This window comes from Anas acuta, chromosome 15, assembly GCF_963932015.1.
Source record: "Anas acuta chromosome 15, bAnaAcu1.1, whole genome shotgun sequence".
Taxonomy (NCBI): Eukaryota; Metazoa; Chordata; class Aves; order Anseriformes; family Anatidae; genus Anas; species Anas acuta.
Genome location: NC_088993.1, coordinates 17,279,908 through 17,296,007, shown reverse-complemented (window position 1 = coordinate 17,296,007; position 16,100 = coordinate 17,279,908). Strand labels below are relative to the sequence as shown.

The window sequence follows — 16,100 nt, the reverse complement described above, 5'->3', positions numbered from 1 at the left end:
CATTGTCTCATTTTGTGGTCTCTGTGCGTGCTTTGGTGCTGCTGTGCTTCGTGGAAATTCCGGGAGCTAAGGACACATTTGTGCGTGCCATCTGTACTCCTTATGTAGAGTATTAGCAAAAGAAACAAAGCCAACCCTGGGCTACGTTTGTCAGATCTTCCTGTAATAGATGCCACATGGAGGAACTCAGCTGGGGTTTTCCTTGCCTCCGTGGGGTTGGTTATGTTTGGCAGGTCTCAAAAATAAAAAGCTGTGTCAGGGGCTCCTGGGCTGCCCAGGAGAAGTCTGGCCAGCTGGGAGCTCTGTTCCCCGTGGGGTATTTCTCCTTGTAGGAAATGGGTGTTAGCATGAGGGCAGCTGGTGCTGGGATGGGACTTTGCAGCTCGGATCTGTCCCCTGGGTCTGGACGAGGTGGGGGCTGGAGGTGGGACACGACCACGGCCACAGGATAAACAGTTGGCTTTGGCCCACGGAGCTCGGGCAGCACAAAGTTCGTGCTGAAATGTAGAAATAACCGATGACAAGGGCAGCCTGCCACTGTTCCCTATTCATTTTGTCTCGTAATGAGACTTACCCGGTCCTGCTACTGGGGCCTGCCAGCAGGGAGGCCCCGCACAAAGCCCTCAATTATGCTCCACCTGCGTGCCTCCGGTGGCTCACCAGGTAAGCAGGAAGAGCGTTTTTTGTACCACTGACAGGATCCCTCTGCAGCCTCGGCTTCCCCCCTCCTTCCCCCTGCCCCTGCAGCTCTCAGGTTTCCCCCTCCTCGCGGCTCTGAGGCAGGAGCACCTGGCTGGGCGCTGCTTTGGCCGCGGGGACCACGTTCACGTTTTGCAGCTGCGTGCCCAAGCTTCTCGGGCACGTTCGGAGCCCAGGACCATGCCCAGTCTGCGTGTGCCCCGGAGGCAGAGTTGCAGGAGCGAGGGCCTCATCTGAAGCCAGGATGGAGGGCGAGAGCAGCACCGGCAGCGCGGGCCCTGCGGTGAGTTCCCCTGCGCCCCGGGGATCACAGCAGAGCCCTCCCGCGGTGCCTGCCTGGGGCTGAGCTCCTGCAGCTCCCGTGGTGCTGCTGGGGTTGGTTCCTCACCTCTCCAGGGTCACCACCACCGATTTCAGCCCCCTGTGAGGCTGGGTCTGCCCGCGGGGTTCCCCTGCAGGTGCTGTGCTCACACCGTGTCGGATGCTGGGGTAACGGGGGAGCAGAGCTGCCCCACGGGTCGGCATTTCTGTGTCCTCCTTTCCCACCGGGGGGATTTTGGTTGCTTTTGGGGATCTTCCCGGCACAGCTGGGGCTGGGGCTGCCACATCTGACCGGGACGGATGGAATCATTCCCGTAGCATTAGGGGGAGGCTGCAGAGCACTGAGGTCGATGGCTGAGGGAGGCTCGAGGAGCCTGCTCGCTGTCTGCCTGCAGCGAGCCGAACCGCAGCAATTTATTGAGTTTCTTCGTGCCTCGGAGAATTGAAACGTTATTTTTTTATGGCAGAGAAGTGTTCCTTTTAACTCCCGTTCTTCCCTCGTTTTGCCTTGGCCCCCAGGACAGGAGGCTGGCAGCACAATTCCCGGGTCCATCCAGGACGTTCTGGATCATCCTGGCCGTTGCCTTGCTCCTTGCAGTCGTTGGCATCAGCGCTGGGGGGATCCTCGGCTTCTGCCCCAGCTCTGCCCAGGTGAGGGGTGCAGGTGGGGGCAGGAGGGGTCCTGCCCGGGGCGTGGGGCTGGGTTCAGCCCAGGCTGTGCTGCAGGCACCGAGCTGAGCAGCCGCTGCCTCGCTCAGCCCTGCGGCGGCTCTGCCTGAAATTAGAGGAGCTGGAGAGCATCGTTTGTAAATATAGACCCAGGCTGGCATTTCGCTGTGCAGGCACGTCCCTGCGAGCCCCCACGCTCTCACAGCACGCTGAGAGCCAGCTGGGCAGGCATCGAGCCCGGGCTGTGAGGCTGTGGTGGGAACCCAGCAAAGCTTCCCTGGTGCAGGGGGGCTCGGGGACACCACGGTGCAGGACGTCCTGTGTCCCCCCCCCTGGGTCAGCAGGGTCCGGGTGGGGACACGGAGGTGGCTGTGGGTGGCTGCTGGCCGGGGCTGCCCTCGCTGTGTGCCCAGGCCGGCTCGCAGGCGGTGCGGGTGATGCTGCAGGGGGAGCAGGACCCGCCGAGGAACCAGACGGCGCTGGTGGACGCGTCCAGGAGCACCGTGACTTACTACATCACCTCGCGGAGTAACCGCAGCGCCGTCGTGCTGTACGACAGCCAGAACGTGAGTGTGCCTGAGCAGGGAAAAAAAGCAACCTGCCCCTGCTCCCCGTCCCTCTGTGCCCCCAGTACCACGCAGCCCCGGGGGGCACCCTGGGGACAAGCAGCCACAGTCTGCCCGGGATGTCCCCATGCTAAGCCGTGGTGGCTGCTGCACAGAGGAGAAATGAGGCACACCAGGGGGGGATGCCCACGGCTGGGCTCTCGAGGGAGCGCGCTGCCTGCTCTAACAGGGCACGTTTTATCTCCCAGGGCTATGTCTGCTACCGGCCCGCGGAGCAGCACGCCTGCTACCTGCGCAGGATGGAGCCTGGGGACCGTGAGAGCACGAGGGGGACTCTGAGCACGGCTGAGCTGAGGGTGAGCGATGGGCACGGCCGGGGGGTGCCTGCAGGGAAGGGGGGGCTGCACTGAGTGCCCTCTGCAGAGGGGCTGCCTTCTGGGCAATGCTGCTCCAGGCAGTGCTGCTTCGGTTCCTGCTCGGTGCTGGGCTCTGAGCGAGTCTGGGAGCACGCAGACAGCTCCTGATTTTGCTGAGAGCCCTGCCTGCTGTGAGAAAGAGCAGAGCTGCAGGTCAGGAAGGGGCTCCGTCCCACAGAGGCGAACAGCAGGGCTTTCAGAGAGCCCGGTCCCGCTGTATTCTGTTACCTGCTCAAAATTCTGGGGAACAGAGAACAAAGAGGGGTCTGTGAGCAGCTCACAGGAGGCGAGTCACGTCCCCAGCCCCTCTGCACAAAATAGTAACGGATGCACAGGGGGGGTTCTGTTTCAGCAGCCAGCTGCCTGCCTTGGTTGTGCCCTGCCGGCTGCCCCCCCCTTCCTAGGGGCTGCCGGGGTCCCCCTGGTCCCTGCTGGCTGCCACCCACCCGGTGGGGAAGGAGGGGTGTGAGAAGCAAGCTCCTGCCAGGCACTGGGGCTCCTTCAGGAAAGCTCCCCAGCTTCCACTGACCAAAAGCATCTCCAGGGGGGCTCTTTTGGGTGTCTTGGATGTGCGAGCAGGGCAAGGCTGAAGGCAGGGCGGGGAGGAGCAAGGTGCCCCAGGGGAATTAACAGGGAATTAACGGGGAATTAACGGGGTTCTTTCCTCCAGGGCGAGCTGCTGCTGCAGCAGAATAACCAGACCAAGTACTACCGCGAGTTCCTGGGCATCCTGGCGGGGCAACCAGTGGACCCCAGCGGGCTGGGGGAGGCCGTCCAAGCCCTGTGCGAGCAGACACCCATCTTCTGGGTGAGGAGAGCAGGGGGTAAGTTGCATTCAGAATCAGGCCCTTGCTCAGGGATCGCTGCCCTGCCGGCTCACCCACAGCCTGCAGCGAGCCGTGGTGCTGGCAGGGAGAGGCTCTGCACCCCTTCCTCCAGCAGCACAGCGCGAGCTCCCCCCTGATGCTGTTGGCTTAATGCTTGCCACCTTCATCTTCACCAGAAGCAGCCTGCGGAGCTCTCCTGGTCATACCCCAGCTTTAATGAGCGTGGTCATTCCCTCCGGCGTTCTCTTTCTCTGGCTCCCTGTGGATTTAGCTGCAGGTCTGCAGGAGCATCCCTCACCTCCCTTCTGCCCTCGCTCATTTGGCAGGTCCGGGGAAGCAGCGGCTGATCTACCTGTGCATTGACATCTGTTTCCCGAGCAACATCTGCGTGTCTATCTGCTTCTATTACCTCCCCGAGTAAGTCCCACAGCCGCGGCTGCCCTCTCGCTGCTCTACATCCTTGAACTGGATTCCTGAAAAGCCTCTGCTTTCAACAAGGTAACGTCTCCGTCGCCCGAAGGCTGCCTGCTGCTCTCACGCTGCACTTCAGGAGAGTTTAGGAAAATAACAGGACTCAGCACCGTTGGTACAGACGCTTTATTGCAGCTCTGCTTCAGGGCTGCATGGAGCACGTAGCTACTAGGAGACCTAGACAGGCACCGCGGGGAGCAGCTCGTGTCTGCTGGCCACACGCCCTGCTCAACACCAGGTTATTAAACTTGTCGGGGTGGCTGGTTTCATAACAGCGCAGCTCCGAGTCAGGCTGTGAAATACACTTCGAATAAAGGGGTTGCAAAACAAGAAAACAGCGACTTTCCCTCTGTTCAGCCGACTCCCGTTGTTAGGCTGATTTTTTCCACTTTGGGGTACAAAACCATCACGGGGCTGTTGGCAGCAGCCTCCGCAGGGATGCCTCCAGCTGCTGGGCGCCCAGCTCCCCTGTGGCACTGTGCCTCCCCCTCCCTTTTGTCCAGGTGGCCTCGCTGCGAGGCCGAAGCTGAAGCCTGGTCTCACTCCAGGCAGACGCTGCCCCTGCAGCAAGCCCAGAGCAAGCCCTCTCCCTCCGAGGGGACAGCACCGAGTGCCCGGCTCGTGCTCCAGGGAGGGTGCTGGCTGTTTTTAGACAAGGGGAAACAAGCAGAGGTCCCTCCTGTCCCCCACGTCACCGTTATCCCAACACGCTGTCGTTGAAGGCGAGGCAGACGACTGCTTTCTGGTGGCCGCTGTATTCCCTCTTGATCTCTCCTGTCTCCACGCACCAAAGTCTGGCCAAGTTATCAGAGGAGGCTGCAACAGAAGGGAAAAAAAGGAGGAGATATTGTGCTGCCCTTCAAACTTTTTTTTATCAGAAGAAAGGCTGTCCTCTTGCTTCATTCAACAGTTCTGAGCGCTGTTGATGATAGGCAAGGGAGCTGTGCAGAGCGAGACACTCGGGGCATTTTGGTATTAGTTGGGATATTCAGCTCATCACAGAGGAGTTACCGTGCAAATTACACAGGTTTTGAATGGACTTCATGCTGCAAGTACTGCAGGCAGCATTGCTAGCAGGCAAAATAAACTGCACGCGTGAGGATCACCTGTCCATTTAAACAGGAGGCAACGGCTGCCCTAATACAGCACAGGCTGAAAGCCGGAGGGATTTTGTGCACTGTGTGGTGGGCAGGAGGCTGAGGACTCTACCAGAACGGTTTTCTGTCCCCACACACACATTGGGGTTTGGCAGTGTCTCCCCTAGAGAACCCCAGTCCTGTGTCAGTGCCTGGCCCCACGGGCAGCGAGCTGTCGGTGTCCCACCTGTGACAATGTACTGGGAGTCCCCGGAGAAGGCACAGTCCCACATCCAGCCACGAGAGGTTTCCCCTGGGTTATTGCTCTTAATGCTCAGCTCTGTCATCAGAGAGAAGTTTGAAGTCCTCCAGATCTTACACGTCTGGTCTGCAGAACACGTAGCCAAGAGCCTGCAACGAGACACGCACGGGGAACCCAGTTAGTCACCGTGTGCCTAAAGCCTCTCGTTAATACGGGTCTGGAACAGTCATAAACCAGAGAGCTGTGCTCTTTGTAATCAGATTTTTTTGGCTTTGTATTTTCTGCCTTATGAGCTCAAACTGCACTGCCTGGTGAAGGAGCACACCAAGCTCCCCGCTTGCTCCTGGAGAACAGCAAGTGGAGCCCAGCGCCTGGCTGGGAACCCACAGAACACTGTGGGACCATGGGGACACCCCTGGGACACCCGGACCACCGCCCCCACCCCATTCCTCCCGGGGCCCTGCAGCATGGAGCCCAGAGCCAGGGCCACAGCTGCTCCCGTCGGGGCCACTCACGTGGAGTCGGGGCTGAATTTGCACTGCAGGGCGTAGCGGTTGTGCGCCGGGATCTTGGTCTTGGGGATCAGCTGGGTCACCTCCTCCCCGATGCCACCCGTCAGGTTCCACACGTAGCAGTTTCCCTGCGGGGAGAGGGGGGGGGGGTCTGTGGCCGGGCTGGTGGCCCCCACCCGAAAGCAGCCTGGGCTCCCTGCGCCCCCACCACAGCGCAGGAAAACTCCACGGGATGTGGGAACGGGGAGCTCTGCCCACGTGAGGATGTCCCAGGTGGAGCAGCCCACCCGTACATCGCACCCCACGGCCGAGGCTGCCGGAGCTCACCGAGCTGTTGACAGCTGCCATGTAGCTGGCATCGGGGTCGATGTGCACCGAGTTCACAGAAACTTCGGGCTCCGGAATCAGCTGCTCGTTGTGGTCGGTTTTCAGGTCCCAGATGTGAATGGCACCGCTCTGATCGCCCACAATCAGCTCGGCCTGCAAGAAAACAGCAAACTCTGGGAAATCCCCCCAAAAGAGCAGCCTCAGAGCACGTCCCTGCAGCACCAGCTGGAGCCTTGCTCTGGTGTTAAGCATCGAGGTTCCTCCTCTGCCCAACCACTCCCAGCACAGAGCTGGGCCTCTGCTCACCACCAGGAATGGTTTCGGAGCCCCAGCTCCCAGGCAGACAGCAGCCTGCTGATTGCCCCGAGCACCGAGAACAGGCCAGGCATCAACCTCACGTTACGCTCTGCAAAAAGGCTGTTTACCTATGCAGAAGTGTTTGCTAATTTTATAAACCCCAGGACAGCCAGCAGGTGCCTAATTTGCAGCGCTGTTGTTCAGCTGCTGCTCCAAACAACATCCACAGAGGCCAAATGACTTTCAGCACGTCTGAGAAGCGGGCACGAGGACACAGGTTGGCCAGAGAACAACTGGAGCACTCAAGAGCGTGCAGACACCTGAAAAACATGAGCCTAAAGAGGTTTTTCTCTCTCTCTCCCCTTCTCCGAGAGGGTAAGGACAGGAGCCAGCCGAAGGGCAGGAGTTCTGGCTCCGATCCCCGCTCAGCCCAGCAGACAATGCTGGCAGCTCTCCATCCAAACCGGGGCTTTTATCGACAGGCTCGCACTGCCCATGATTTTAGCAGAATCCCTAGAGGAGATCAGGTCATCAGGCACAGATGATCCCGTACCCATGAGCAGCGGCTTGTTTCTGGTGAAGACAATCCTCCCTCGATATTTTTAGCTGACTGTGCAGTGCAGAGGCGTCTTCTGGACGCCGCAGTCCTCAGCCCACCCTTAGCAGGTGCGAGTACAACCGCTGTGCCCAAGCCATCACGGCTTTACCCAGGCTGCGAGAAATCCCTCTGAGAACCGAGCCAGCAGCGCTGCAGCGAGGAGTGGCACAGAGTGGTGAAGCTGCCTGAATAAACACCGCCACCTCTGGGCTAATTAACTCCATCCTGCTCACAAACCAACGCTTCTCCTGCAACTCAGCAGCAGCATGGTCAGGGATTAGTTCACGTTTATCATCCCCGTACAGCATTTGTTTCGCTGCAATATGTTCTCACAGCACTACGGGAGCATCAGCAGCGTTTGGGTGAAGTCTGCTCCAAATAACCAGCATCAAATTCAGGATTTGAAAAACTGAACCCTTGCAAAATCAAAAGCGAAGAAATATTTCTGTTACTCGTCTTTTTAAAAAGATCTGCTCTCGAGACACACAAACCTTGCACTGCCACGTCTGCAACTCCAACCCTGCAGCCCTGCGCGTGCAAAACGGACCAGACTTGCTGTCAACACCGCAATAATATGCACTGATTCTCACTGCCATCTCCTCTAACACATCACGCTCCTTGTTAGCTTTGTTTCCTCAGCCCAAGCAATCCCCGTGGCAGCTTTTGAACCAACTGGTGGCTCCCCAGCAAATCCAACAGGAGTCACGAAGGGAACCGGGGCTGTGAGCCTCTCTGCTTTTTCTTGCTGGCAGTGCTAACACCCCTGGTTTGACTCATGGGGTGGTCCCCAAGGGGTGGGACGAGAGGCTGACAGCCACTGCGCTGCCTCAAGGCACCAGCCAGCAATTAGCACAAAGCTCATCAGAGGCACCCACGCAGCACTCAGCCTGCAGCAGGTGCCAAACAAAAGGGGTGTGAGCCCAGGATGCCCACTCACCCCCAGCCCCTCTTGGGGGGTGTTTGCTTCCCTGTGCAAGGCAGCGGCAGGGACACGCTCTGCCCGCACCACGAGGCTGTCCCCGCACCGACCCCAGCCCTTGGGGCACGAAGCTGTCACCGCTGGTCCCGCAGTGCCACCAGCACCCCCAGGGGCCGAGCATTGGGGTGCCCACCGTCTCCTCCAGGCACAACGGCGGTGAGGGGCTAGCAGGGGCAGAGCTGTACGGCTCCGACCCCATCCTTGTGTGGCTGTGAGCTAACGACCACCTCTGCATCACCTTGCTGAGAGCCTGCTCCCACCGACCTGACCCACGCAGCCAGTGTCATGCGTGTGTTCACCCCGAGAACACGCCGTGCTGCAGCTGCCAGCACAAAACCCCGCAGCCCCCCGGCTTCCCCAGGAGCAGGGAAGCCGCAGGGATGACACTCACCTGGTTGGGGTGCAGGCAGACACAGTTAATGGGGGCGTTCACCTGGAAAATCCGCTGGCACTGGAGGTTGCGGGACCTGCAAGGGAACAACGTGGATGTGCCGGAGCTCCCCGGGGCACCCGCCCAGCCCCATACCGGGGGGAGCGCGGCCGCCCCTGCCCACCTGAGGTCCCAGATGCGCGCCATGCAGTCCTCCCCACCCGTGTACATCCAGCGGCCGTCCTCGTGGAAGCCCACCGAGGTGATGTTCTTGCTCACGCCGTCGTAGTTGATGACGGGGTTGGGGTTGTTGGAGTTGAGGTCGTACATGCGGATGTGCTGGTAGCCTGCGGCACCGGGCGGCGCTCAGCGGGGCTGGGGGGGGGGACGGGGACAGGGACAGGGACAGGGCCCCCGCCACCACCACCCAAACCCCGGGGCTCACCTGCGGCTGCGATCATGCTGCGGTCAGGCGTGATCTCCAGCGCGTTCACCTGCTGCGGGGCCGGTAAGGACGGGAACGGCACCGGGACCCCCCGGGAACGGCACCGGGACCCCCCCCATGCACTGAGACCCCCCGGTAACAGCAGCAGGACCCCACCACGTACCAGGACCCACCGGTAACAGCACCAGGACCCCCACCACGTACCCCGTCCCTCCTCTGTTACCAGCACCGAGCCTTCCCCCACACCCACCGGCTCCCCCCGGTAACAGCACCGAGCCCCCCCTATACCGGCCCACCCGGTAACGACACCGGGACCCCCCCATGCACCGCGACCCCCCAGTAATGGCACCAGAACCCCCCAGTAACAGCACCGGGACCCCACCACATACCAGGACCCCCGATTAACAGCACCGGGACCCCCCCCACCGGCTCCCCCCGGTGCCACCCCCGGCCCCCCCCCCCTCTCCCGGTGCAGGATACGGAGTCCTGGTGCTGCACGGTGCGCGTGCAGATGCCGCTGTGCGCCTGCCAGAAGCGCACGGTGTGGTCGTACCCGGCGGTGGCCAGGATGACCGGGTCGCTGCCCACCGTGCCCTGCGCCGCGTTCATGGCCCCGCCGCCGCCCCCCGGTTACCGGCACGCCGCCCGCCGCGCCCCGCTCTGCGCATGCGCCGCGCGCCTCCCGCGCACGCACCCGGCGCGCCACCGCCCCGCTGACGTCACGCGGGGGGCGTGGCCGTGAGCACGGAGGGGGCGGGGCTAGGACGGGAGGGGGCGTGGCCTGCGCGGAGGGGGCGGGGCCGGGGAGGCGGCGGCACCGGGGGGGCAGCGGGGACACGGGGGGGGCGCGGGGACAGCCGGGGGGGGCCGGGCGGGCAGCGGGCACCGGGCAGCTCCCGGTGGGTGGCGGCGCTCGGTGCGGCCGGGCTCTTTAAGAGCGGCGTTGGGGCGGGCTCGGTGCCGGGGAGGGTGGGCGGGGGGAGCGGGGGCTTCAGCGGAGCACCGGGACCGGCACCGGCACCGGGCCCCCCCCGCAGCACCGTGCCCGCGGCTCCCGGCTGTGTCAGGTGAGCGGGGCGCGCTCCCGGGGGGCTGCGGGCACGGCGCGGCGGCTGCCACCGGGGAGCGACCGGCACCGGGCCTGGGGGCGGGGGGGGGGTGAGCCCCCGGGATGCCGCCTCCCCGTTAAATAACGGGCGGTGACGGCAGCGGGGCCGGGCGCGGAGCGGGGCTGCCCCCAAACCGGGGCTGGTTCGGGCCCCGCGGTGCCGTGCGGGGGCTCTGCCCGGGTGCCGCCGCCCAAGGGGAGGTGAAGGTGCCGGGGATGGCACCGCAGCACCCCCGGGGGCACCTGGTGCTGGGGGCCACCGTGGCCGTGCTGCAGCCCCCGCCCTGGCCGTGCCCGGTGCCCACCACCCCGTGCCCATCGCTGCTCCCCCCTGCAGGTGCCATGGCCACCCCGTGATGCCACCTGGCAGGGCTGTCCCTCGGAGGTGACACCGGAGCACCCGAGGAGGGTGCACTGGGGGGCAGAGGCAGGTCCCAGCACCAGCCCTGGGGCACATGAGGTAGGGGGGCACAGGAGGTCTCTGTGCCCATCCCTGCGGGGGAGCAGGGTGGCGGGAGGGGTCTCCCCGTGTCCCCTTCCTCTGGGCCTCACGTGGGTCTGTGGGGTGCCCTGCTCTTGGGGTCTCGGTCGCTGCCCTGCAGCCATGGCCTGCCAGCGGAGCACCAAGCTGAACCTGCTGCGCCTCGCCGTGCTGCTCGTCGTGGCTTTGGCTGGCATCAAATTCCTCCTCCGCGACAGGTGAGGTGGGAGTGGGACCGGGACACGAGCTGGGGGAGCCCTGCAGGGTCAGGGAACCAGCGGGGGTCTGCGGGGAGCTCCTGGGCTGTGCCCACGCAGGGGTGGGTGCCAGGGGCAGCTGGTGCCTCCGTGCCCCCAGCCCTGCTCTGCTCCCCGCAGCTTGACCCTGGAGCTGCACAGGCACATCCCCAAGGACAGCGGCTTCTGGGGGGACACGGGTGACACCAGCCAGGGCGCCGGTCCCCGCAGCCAGGCTCTGGAGCTCCCCGTGGCAAAGATAACGGCCCCGAGGCAGGGCCCTGGGCAGCAGGGCCCCAAGGACAGCAGTGCCACCGAGATGAGGCTGGTGCACCTCGACCTCAAGGGAGCTGCGCCCAAGGTCTCCTACCTGGAGCAGGTGAAGGCGCTGGGGACCAGCCAAGTGGGGCAAGGCTGGGCCTGGCTGTCCCCGCTGACACCCGCACCCAGGGGTGCCAGCAGGCTGAGCCCACCCTGCCGTCCCACAGCTCTTCCCACTCCTGTCCCGGCTGGGTGCCAATGGGGTCCTGATTGAGTACGAGGACATGTTCCCCTTCAAGGGTGAGCTAGAAGTCCTCAGGTCTCCGTATGCTTACAGGTGAGCCGGGGCTGGTGCTGAGCTGGCCGAGGGGATGCCGGCACCACCAGTGCCAGCCTGGGTGTGCCCCGCCTGGGCTGTGCCCAAGCTGTGCACGGTGCTGCAGGCAGACCTGCTCCCTGCTCTGCTGGGTCAATATTTGTGGCCCCAAAGCCAAGTCCCCACAGGTATGGGGCAGCCGGGAGACCTGGGGTGGGGCAGGATGCTGGAGGAGGAGGAGGAAGAGGAGGAGGAGGGAATGTCCTCGTGCCCATGTGGCCCGCACTGAGGCTGTCCCTGCCCTCCCCAGCGAGGAGGACATCGACTGGATCCAGCAGCTGGCGGAGCTTCACAAGCTGGAGGTGGTGCCCCTGGTGCAGACCTTTGGGCACGTGGAGGTAGGGGCCGGGAGCATTTGCTGGGGGGACAGGACGGGGACACCACGAGGTGGAGGGGGGCTGTGTCCCCAGCACCTGGCTTGGAGATGGATGCGTCACTGGGTCCGTGTCACTGGGCCCATGTCCCCAGCCCTGTTCCTTTATCCCCCCTTTTTGGCCCACGTCTGGCCCCCACGGTGGGTTTCCTCCCCACGCAGTTCATCCTCAAGCACGAGAAGTACCAGCACCTGCGGGAGGTCGAGCGCTTCCCCAACAGCTTCAACCCCCACGTCCCGGACACGCTGGCGCTGCTCAAGAGCCTCCTGTCGCAGGTGATGGAGAAGCACAGGCGCTCCTCCTGGATCCACATCGGGGCGGACGAGGTGGGCTCTGCGGGACCCCAGCCACCGCCGGCTGCCAGGCCTGCCCCGAGGCGTGCTGAGCATCCCCTGCCCCCCCCAAATCCAGGTCTTCCACCTCGGGGAGGGGATGGACTCCAAGAGCTGGATGAGCCACAACAGAGGGGACGTGGGCACCATGTACCTGAAGCACATCAAGCAGGTGCTGGGCTTCATCGCCGCGCGGTACCAGGGGCTGCGGGCGCTCATGTGGGACGACATGCTGAGGAAGATCAGCACGGGAGCCCTGCGGGGTGAGAGGATGGGGACGGCAGCAGTTGGGCATCTTGGTGGGGGTGTGAGGACCCCCAGGCACCCTCCTGCTGATGTCCCTGTCCCTGCCTTGCAGAGTCTGGGATAGCAAAGCAGGTCTCGCCTGTGGTGTGGTTCTACGCGCCCGACTTTGAGGTCGAGCAGATTGGTAAGGTGCCGTGCCAGGACCCTGAGGAGGGGAGAGGGGGGGACACGACCCCGTGGCTGGTGGCACCGCTGCTGCAGCCACTGCACCGAGCCCAGCTGGCCCCCAGGATGGTGGCACGGGGTCACACAGGGTCTGGTGCCTGTCCCTGCCACCCCACTGTCTCAGGGGTGATGCTTCCCACCCACCTGGGCCACGTTGGCTCCTGCTTTCCTTCCAGCCCCAAGAAGCCCCCTTGTGCACAGGCTCCTGCTTTGGGCAGAGCAGCCCCTGGCAGCCGGGGGTCCCTGCCCACCCTGTGCCACCCCACACCACTGAGCCACGAGCGTGACCCCGCTCCCCGGTGCCGCAGGGCAGTTCCTGGCCAAATACGCAGAGAGCGGCTTCGAGGCCGTGTGGTTCGCCAGCGCCTTCAAGGGCACCACGGGCCCGGCGCAAGCCTGGCCCCCGCTGAACCACCACGTGAGGAACCAGCTCAGCTGGCTGCGGGTGATGCAGGCCATGCCGCGCTTCGCCCCGCTGCGCTTCCAGGGCATCGTCCTCACCGGCTGGCAGAGGTGGGCGCCGTGCCACGCGTCCCAGCCCCACCGCCCAGGTAACCACGCACGAGGTGATGGCACGGCTGTCCCTGCCCCGCAGGTACGACCACTACTCGGTGCTCTGCGAGCTGCTGCCCGTCGGCATCCCCTCCCTGGCTGCGTGCCTGCAGACCCTGGTGCACGGTGAGCGGGGCCGTGCCCCTCGTCCACACCCTTCCAGCATCGCTGGAGCCCTCTTGGCTGCCGGGGAGGGGGCAGCAGGGCTCCCCTGGTGTGGTGTGGGGTCACCTGGGTCCCCTCTCCTCGTCCTCCTCAGGGGACTTCGTGGAGGAGACGCGGAGGAAGGTCCTGGATGTGCTGGGCTTCCAGAGCCTGCAGCTGGAGCAGGGCACGTGGTGCGTGGCTGCGGCACGGAGCGGGGTGCCCCGGGGGGATCAGGGAGTGCTGCCCCCAGCCCTGCAGGGTTTGGGGGCTCACCACCCAGCCTGGAGCCGTGGCTGGTGCCGTGCCATGTGCTGGGCTCTCACCTCTCCTCCACGCTTTCCCCGCAGTGAGGGAAGGGGAGCGTTCCCCGGCGTAGAAATCTATCACATGGTGGAGCAGGTAAACGGCCACCTGAAGGAGAGCATCCAGAAAGCCCTGGAGGAAGAGAGGTAACGGTGGTGGGAGGGTCTGGCCGTGGGGCTGGAGCAGCGGGGCCCTGCAGGGTCTGGGTGGCCCCCTGCCCCCTGCACCCCCCCCTCCCTTGTGCCTCCCCAGCGGCATCAAGGGCTGGTTCAGCCCCTACCATCGGAAGCACCAGTTTGGGAACCCCCGCAACATGGAGAGCTTCGGCAGCAAGCTGCTCAAGTACGTGGGGTGCCGGGGGGCAGGAGCAGCCCCGGGTCCCCCCCTCCCTTTGAGGAGGTCCCAGTCTCACCCTGGGGAAGCCGGAGCCAGCTCTCAGTCCCTTCTCCCCACCCCAGGCTCCACGAGGACTGGGAGAGCCTGGTCCGTGAGCTGCGTGCCCAGCTGGAGAGCATCTACTTCCCCGACACGGTGGAGGAGTGGATGGAGGAGAACGTCAACCCCTACCTGGACCAGCTGCGGGACCTGGTCCGGGACTACCGGGCCATCATCCGCCTCAACGCCCGCCCCAAGGCATCCTAGGGGCTGTGCCCCCCCCCCTCCCCGGCTCCAGCTGCCCCCCGGGACTGGGCTGCAGGAGCCCCGGTCGGGGTTTGGTTTGCTGGCTGCACCCCCCTCCTGCTCGAGGCATGGCTGCTGGTTGTTTCCTACTGCACAGAGAGCTCCTGCGCGCCCCCCTCCCACAATAAAGTATTTTTGTAGATGCTGCTGGGTGATGGAGGGGGGCACGGGGGAGAGGGAGGGGAAGCAGGGGCAGGGATCAGCCCAGCTGGGTGGGGAGGGGACCCTGCTTTCCTGCCCTGGGGGGGCTTCAGCTGCTCAGGGCTGGGGCCCCTTTTTCATTTTCAGGCACCGCAGGTCCTGCCCCAGGCAAGGTGGCTGTGCCTCTTGTGGGGGCAGAAATGGGGGCGTGGGGAGGTGCAGCACAAGGTGGGGCTGTCCCAGAGCTGGCACCTTTGGCAGCTGCAGGGCAGTGACAGCGGGGACACCGCTGTCCTTCGTGGGGGCTGTAAGGGTGGCCATCCCCTCCCTGCGGTGTGGGACCCAGCCCGTGAGGGTGCTGCCAAGGGCACAGCCAGCCACACGAGGGCTGCTGCTCCGGCCATTTCCTTGCCTCCTTCATGCCTTGGAGAGGGGTCACAGGGGCCCTGCCAGGCTCCCCCCAGCACCCCGTCCCCAGCAGCCCCCATAAGAACCCCGATGGCTGGAATGGGAGAGCCCGACACCGCTCCCTGTGCCGAGCCGTTCCCAAAGCGCAGCCTTTCCTCTTGCCTTCCTCCAGGAGCCTCCTGTGCTGGCAGCCCTCGATCCTGCACAGGGTGGGCGTCCTGCAGCAGGGCTGCCTCTGGCTGCTGCCAGCGAGGGGTCCCGTGCAGCGGTGCCCCCACATGCCCAGCCCTGCTGCAGGGGGAGGCGAAGACAAGCCCCCCGTGCCCACAGCTCTCCCTGCCCTAACGCCGGTTTGGGCACCGCGTGCACAGGGCGGTGATGTGGATGCTTCACTGCACATTTTGCTGCTCCGTGAGGACCAACGAGGCTTGGCAAGAGCCTGGAGGGAGCTGCAGAAGCACGGGGCACTCTGGGGCTCCTGCTGCCACAGCGTGGCTCGGGGGGGGGGCACACAGCTCTGCCACCCGTGTCCCAGTGCGGCTGCAGGCGGTCTGGTGCCCTGGGGGCTGCCCCATCCCCATGTGCTGGGTGGGAAAGCCTTGAGACAGAGGCTGTGGGGTACAAAGGGCCCTTTGCTGAGGAGCTGTGTGGATGTCCTTGAGTGGTGGCAGACCCCAGGGAACCCCCGACCTGCCGGGGCAGCCCGGACATGTGCAGAGCCCCAGCCCCCAGCCCGGGGGGGCCCGCAGCAGCTCAGGTCCCCGTGCGGCTGCACACCACCAGCCTGTGGGATTAGAGGGCAGATTAGGCGGCGTCTCGTGCTGGAAACCCAAATGTCCTGGATTGGAAAATGGGGGCAGGGAGAGGAGAAGGACCCCGCTGCCCCCGAGTCAGCCAGAGCCGGGGGGCTGCAGGGAGAGGTGGGGGCTGAGGAGGGTGCCCGTGGCTCCAGCTGGGCACCGGCCAACCTGGGCAGGCCTGGGGTGGGCCAGGGGCACTGCGGGGCCGTCGGCTGATGTTGGTCTGGGTGTTGCCTTGTGCCCCCCATCCTTCCCCCTGCCACATGGGTCTGTGGCTGCCTGTCCCCGTGCCCTGCACCGTGCCCTGTGCAGCCACCAGCTCGCTGCCCTGCTGCAACCCGTGCTGTCCCGTGCCCAGCTGGGTGCCAGCTTCTGGGCACGCACACCCCAAAGTTGATTCTCCAGAGCTGGGACCTCAGCAAGCCTTTTAGGCAGTAATTTATTTGCCTGGCAGAGCAGAAATTTGCCCCCGACTTTGTGCAGGTGGCAGCGGGGCTCTGCACCAGCAGCCCGCTGAGCCTTGTCCATCGCTGCCCCATTTCCCAGGGGCTCCCCAGCACCCTCCCGGCCCCCGCCAGCCGGGCAGCCTCCAGC

At 64.5% G+C, this 16,100-nt stretch overlaps 3 protein-coding genes across 11 annotated transcripts; 2 read left to right on the top strand and 1 right to left on the bottom strand.

Moving 5' to 3' along the window:
* Positions 1 to 147: 147 nt before the first annotated feature.
* Positions 148 to 4,304, top strand: BRICD5 (BRICHOS domain containing 5). Of its 7 annotated transcripts, XM_068699970.1 has the most exons (8): positions 148 to 663; positions 838 to 982; positions 1,540 to 1,671; positions 2,103 to 2,255; positions 2,504 to 2,611; positions 3,342 to 3,495; positions 3,825 to 3,915; positions 3,997 to 4,304. In XM_068699970.1, the coding sequence occupies exons 1-8, from the start codon at positions 518 to 520 to the stop codon at positions 3,998 to 4,000; spliced, it is 933 nt and encodes a 310-aa protein (XP_068556071.1). In that variant the 5' UTR covers positions 148 to 517; the 3' UTR covers positions 4,001 to 4,304. The 7 variants fall into 7 exon arrangements, with proteins under 7 accessions (XP_068556071.1, XP_068556073.1, XP_068556074.1 ...); XM_068699972.1 differs by having other exon boundaries at positions 851 to 982; positions 1,545 to 1,671; positions 3,825 to 4,304; XM_068699973.1 differs by having other exon boundaries at positions 2,136 to 2,255; positions 3,825 to 4,304.
* On the bottom strand, positions 4,081 to 9,520 carry MLST8 (MTOR associated protein, LST8 homolog). 2 transcript variants are annotated; one of them, XM_068699968.1, is made up of 8 exons: positions 9,316 to 9,520; positions 8,836 to 8,887; positions 8,575 to 8,737; positions 8,412 to 8,487; positions 6,147 to 6,299; positions 5,823 to 5,947; positions 5,293 to 5,456; positions 4,081 to 4,785 (listed from the first exon to the last, which is right to left on the bottom strand). In XM_068699968.1, exons 1-8 carry the CDS (start codon positions 9,442 to 9,444, stop codon positions 4,667 to 4,669), a joined length of 981 nt encoding a protein of 326 aa, XP_068556069.1. In that variant the 5' UTR covers positions 9,445 to 9,520; the 3' UTR covers positions 4,081 to 4,666. The 2 variants fall into 2 exon arrangements, with proteins under 2 accessions (XP_068556069.1, XP_068556070.1); XM_068699969.1 differs by having other exon boundaries at positions 9,389 to 9,490.
* Positions 9,521 to 9,689: 169 nt separating this feature from the next.
* LOC137865146 (hexosaminidase D-like) lies at positions 9,690 to 14,299 on the top strand. 2 transcript variants are annotated; one of them, XM_068699964.1, is made up of 14 exons: positions 9,690 to 9,902; positions 10,546 to 10,642; positions 10,802 to 11,039; positions 11,149 to 11,258; positions 11,548 to 11,635; positions 11,833 to 11,997; positions 12,083 to 12,266; positions 12,362 to 12,433; positions 12,783 to 12,987; positions 13,070 to 13,152; positions 13,286 to 13,364; positions 13,521 to 13,622; positions 13,729 to 13,818; positions 13,935 to 14,299. In XM_068699964.1, the coding sequence occupies exons 2-14, from the start codon at positions 10,548 to 10,550 to the stop codon at positions 14,116 to 14,118; spliced, it is 1,695 nt and encodes a 564-aa protein (XP_068556065.1). In that variant the 5' UTR covers positions 9,690 to 9,902; positions 10,546 to 10,547; the 3' UTR covers positions 14,119 to 14,299. The 2 variants fall into 2 exon arrangements, with proteins under 2 accessions (XP_068556065.1, XP_068556064.1); XM_068699963.1 differs by lacking the exon at positions 9,690 to 9,902 and adding an exon at positions 10,319 to 10,403.
* Positions 14,300 to 16,100: the final 1,801 nt, after the last annotated feature.